Below are 4,371 nucleotides of genomic sequence, written 5' to 3' on the forward strand. Positions count from 1 at the left end.
TGCTACTTTGGAAGCCAGAAGCATTGCAAGTTGACTAAGCTTTGTCCAGCTTTGGGTTACACCTTCCGACTGGCAGCTCAGAATGACATCGGTACGAGGTAAGTCACCCACGGCACACGCTTGCTTGAGAAGAGGTGGTAGTTGAAAAGTTTAACTGTCAGTGACAGTGTAAGGAAGAATTTCTGGGAGGGATTTGTTTTTTCTCTTCAGGGTTCTGAGTTAAGTATCTGACATCTGCTCTATTATTGGTGCTTTGGAATAAGTCGCCTGGTGTGTATCATTCACCTCCCAGTGCATCGCCGTGTGCCTCCAGCACGATGAGGATAGGCTCCTTTTGAGGTGTTAAATGGTGTTTTGTGGTCTATTCCTAATACAAAAAGAATACATCTGTTGTGTAAAATTCCCACTAGAGACCTCTGTGAACCAAGAAAAACAAGCAGGAGGAAGTTGAGTTACAGGTTTTGAAAGGAATCTTGATATATTTATTTTTCTGGTTTAAAGCAAAGCCCTTCTGTCTGTTTTCAGCAGTACAGTCCCTTCCTTCTTTCGCAGGACTGGCTGATGGGGTGGGAAAGGGGTGAGAGACCCGGGACCAAGAGAGGACAGGCACACCCAAGGACCCTGCAAGATGGGTTTCAGGTTCTGCTTCACTTTGCACACGAACAGATGTGCTCAAGTGAGGATGATGAGAGATCAGACTCCCTGCAATCCTCCAGGAGCTGCTGGGCAGCACTGGGCTGAAACGTTACACAACTGAGGACCAGAGTGTGCCCAAAGAGACATGGTGCTGCAGGGGCTGTGCACTCTTGGACTCGCAGAAGGAAAGTAGGCCAGGAAAAGTTTAGCTGTGAAGAAGCTAAACATCCAGTGCTCTTGTATACTGCTTTATTGTCCTTCTTAGCTAAACAGGATCTAATCATTATTACAAGGCGGACAGAAAAAGAAACATTAGTGGTTTATAACAATGTGTTTTGCAAAGGGAGATTCCTGTATAGTTCTCTCTTCCAAAACACAAACCTCTTAGTAAGATACAGGTTTCTTCATTCACGTCCCTGTGTTCTCCCTCTGAGATGCACTGGGACTGTTTATGTGTACACAGAGTCCCTTTTGCCAACTTCTTTCAAGATTATTTCCCTCCCTGTTGAAACAGTGCTTGATCTGGAGAGGGAGAGAGGCTTGAGCTGGAGCTGCTGAGTGTAAATGGAAGAGAGCTGCCAGTTTAGTGCAAAGTTCCCAATTTTGGCATCTCTTTCCTTTGCCAGATTCCGGATGTTTGAAGTATCTTGGGGCATGCTTCAACCCTCCCCTCCCCGCCTTTTGTTTGTTCTCTCTTCTCAGACTGTTGAGGAGGGAGTGAGCGAAGATCTATATTTATGGTCAGCTGCTCTGTGCTAATCTGTGAGATAAGCACCAACAGCACGTGGCTTATTTTTATAGACGGCACTCGCAATTCTGACACGATAATGTCATCTAACACTTCGTGTCATAAGATGGGTTTGATTGGTTGTAATGCTTGTGGACCATTCAAGGTGACTTTTGTCTTGGTTGGGTGTTACTTATAGGTGGATTTTTTTAAACTGTAAGACTATTTCGACAAATACAATTTTTTTGAGAAAGAAGACTCAGAAGATGTGACTTTTTGTGTGTGTTAAATTCATGCCATGACCTTGAGAAACAAAATAGGTTTGTACTTTGGAAACACAGATTTGAACATTGCAAGAAAGTTACTTTGGGTTGAGAGTTCTGATGTTGTCCTGAAAATTCACCAAAACATGTCCATTTTAAACTTTGTTCTCAAATTTCCATTGTACATACTATATTCTGCATGAGGTCTTAAGACTGCGGATTACATTTCAAGGCATTGTGTGCTGGGATTTAAACAATATGAGGACATGCGTCTCCTCTGCTGCGGATGATCTCTCTGGTTGCAACCTGAGCTGTGCAAAAGAACAACTTTACACTCAGCATAAAATGGAAAGAAGTTTGGGCAGGAAAACTCAGAAAGGAATAGAGCCAGCCTGGAGGGTGGGAAGGTACCGGTGCCTGCACCAGACAGCTCCTACGTGATGCCAAGCATTATGGTCATGAATGAATAAATTTTCCCTGCTTGCTTTGGAGGGGGATGTCTGAAACAGTGGGACTAGATTTGCTGAATCACTCAGCTCTCAGAGGTGTAGCTTAAATTGAAGTTATATTCTGAGTCGGTAAAAGGTGGAAATTGCATCTCAAGTTCAACAGCTAAAGGTTGTACGCTTGGGACTTTATTTCCTATGTTTTGATTCCCCTTTGTTACGTGAGATTTTCCACTATTTCACAGTTAATATTAATTTAGTGGTTTTAGGCAATCAATTTTTTTTTCAATATTATTTTGATAAGGCCTGTAAAAATTACTGTCAGAACACACATAATTCTGCATTTTTTTTTTTTCCATTCTTGGTTCTGGCATCTTCTAACTAGATGCTTATCTTTTCCCAGCTATGCAATTTTAGCACTGTCAAGGTTTTTTGAAAACCTGAAATATTTCTCCAAACACACTGAGGTTTAGAGGGGTTTTTTTGTTTGTTTTAGCTTGGTTTTTATTTGTTTGTCTGATTGTTTTTTAAATACTCCTCTCTCACATTCTCTGTCCCTGTGCAGTGGGTACAGCCAGGAGGTGGTATGCTACACTGCAGGTAATATTCCTCAGACCCCTTCTGCACCCAGGCTTGTTCGAGCTGGTGTTACGTGGATTGCGCTGCAGTGGAATAAAGTAGAGGGATGTACACCAGAGGAAGTGATTTCCTACACCCTGGAAATTCAGGAAGAGGATATTGTAAGTACTGTGTGACTCAGATTGAGTTTTCATTTATTAATTCAAGATCACTGAGAACATTGTGGATGGCTGCTTCGGGTCTTTTAGGTGTCTGGGTACTTGGTACTTGGCAGGATGGAGCAGTGTGATTTTTTTTTTTTTTTTTTTCCCCTTGATCCACAGCAGATTTATGAATCCTTAGCTAAAAATCTGTACTGTCATCCATGATTTCTTTACAAAGCTTGACAGGAATGTGTAAGGTATAGGGCAGCTTGTCCTTAACCAGGTCATTCTGCCTGTCCTTCTCTGCACTGTGTGGTGTGCTTGCCTTCTGTTATCTGCCACTCCCATTTCTGTAACACATGTTAAATTGCTACGATTGTTTTTGTGCTTTTTTGACAGCAAAATTATATTATTCAGGTCAGTTGCACCACATTCTTGTATAAAGAAAGTTATTGTCCTTGCAGCATAAAAGTAATAATTAAAATGCCCACATTTGAATAAAAAGCCCCTTTACTATAATGTCTTATAGCTACTAATACAGAGAGCACTTCCTGAGATGCTTTGGTTATGGCAATTGGTTTGGTTTTGTTTTTTCTAGGATAGTGTGTTTCATCCGAAGTACACTGGAGAGGAGCAAGCCTGTACTGTGAAGAATCTCAGAAGAAGCACACAGTATAAATTCAGGGTAAAATCTTTCTCCTTGTCTCCTTGCCTAGTACTTTCTGTGTTTTTTCCAGGCACTGGAGGGACCCGTAACTACTACCTGCAAAATTGATCGATCAGTTGCAAATTTGCTTCATACTAAGACCTAGTAGATTAAACCACAGTTGTATTTTTACTTTTACTGCAGACAGTTTTCATTGCTCGGCCTTTTTGAAACTGGCACGGTGGTTGGTACTGTGTACTGTCAGGTATGATCTCTTCAGAGTGTGACTCAGGGCCTGAGGTGGTGGTTGTTGGCTGCATTGTTCCCTGAAATCCTGATCCGTGCTCCCATCTATGCAACGGAGAAAACACCGTAAGAAGCCCAGCAAGCACAGCTTCCTTCCCCAGTGCAGCACCCCGTCTTCCCCCAACAGCCACAGATGGAATCTTTTCCATCTCACACGTACACGTGGCTGGCTTTGGAGCTGGTGGGTTTTTAGCAAGTGTCGGTGTCTCCTGCGCTGTGGGTGCTCCTAAATACAGAGCCTGCAGAGAGGCACTCTCCAGAGGCGTTTTACCAACAAAATTCAAGCATCTGCCTCGCTGCTGCTGAAGCCATCGGGCACGACACAAGTGCCGGGCGCTGCTGTCGAGGAGAAGACAGCATGGCTTTTGCCAGATGGGCTGCAGTGTGGCCAGGCTGTCCATCTGTTTGTGGCTGTCTGTCCGTCCCTGCAGCCCGGCTGTTTGCCGTGGCAAAGCTGGGAGCCAAGCTGGGCTCCACAAGATGACATTCAGCCACGCCGCCATGTCCCTCTGGGGATGGCGAGGAGCTGCCTGGGGCCGAAGTCCACCGAGCTCCCGCGTGTCCAGCACACGGTGTTTGGAAACGGCTTTGTGTCATTTATGTCACAAGTGGTGTTCCCCAGGGC

The 4,371-nt window shown here is 44.1% G+C and overlaps 1 protein-coding gene across 1 annotated transcript in view; it reads left to right on the forward strand.

Annotated features, from left to right (window-relative positions):
* Positions 1–3,569, forward strand: part of LOC104514247 (fibronectin type III domain-containing protein 3B-like) — a gene marked incomplete at its 5' end in the record, with an annotated part of 53,800 nt that extends 50,231 nt beyond the window's left edge. Inside the window, 3 exons of the mRNA XM_010157867.1 lie at positions 1–98; positions 2,638–2,812; positions 3,393–3,569. The exon at positions 1–98 is cut by the window's left edge and continues 62 nt beyond it. Of these exons, the coding sequence (XP_010156169.1) occupies positions 1–98; positions 2,638–2,812; positions 3,393–3,569 (450 nt within the window). The remainder of the gene's footprint in view (positions 99–2,637; positions 2,813–3,392) is intronic.
* Between the last annotated feature and the right edge of the window lie 802 nt (positions 3,570–4,371).

The sequence above is a fragment of the Eurypyga helias genome, unplaced genomic scaffold, assembly GCF_000690775.1.
Source record: "Eurypyga helias isolate BGI_N326 unplaced genomic scaffold, ASM69077v1 scaffold4788, whole genome shotgun sequence".
Classification (NCBI taxonomy): Eukaryota; Metazoa; Chordata; class Aves; order Eurypygiformes; family Eurypygidae; genus Eurypyga; species Eurypyga helias.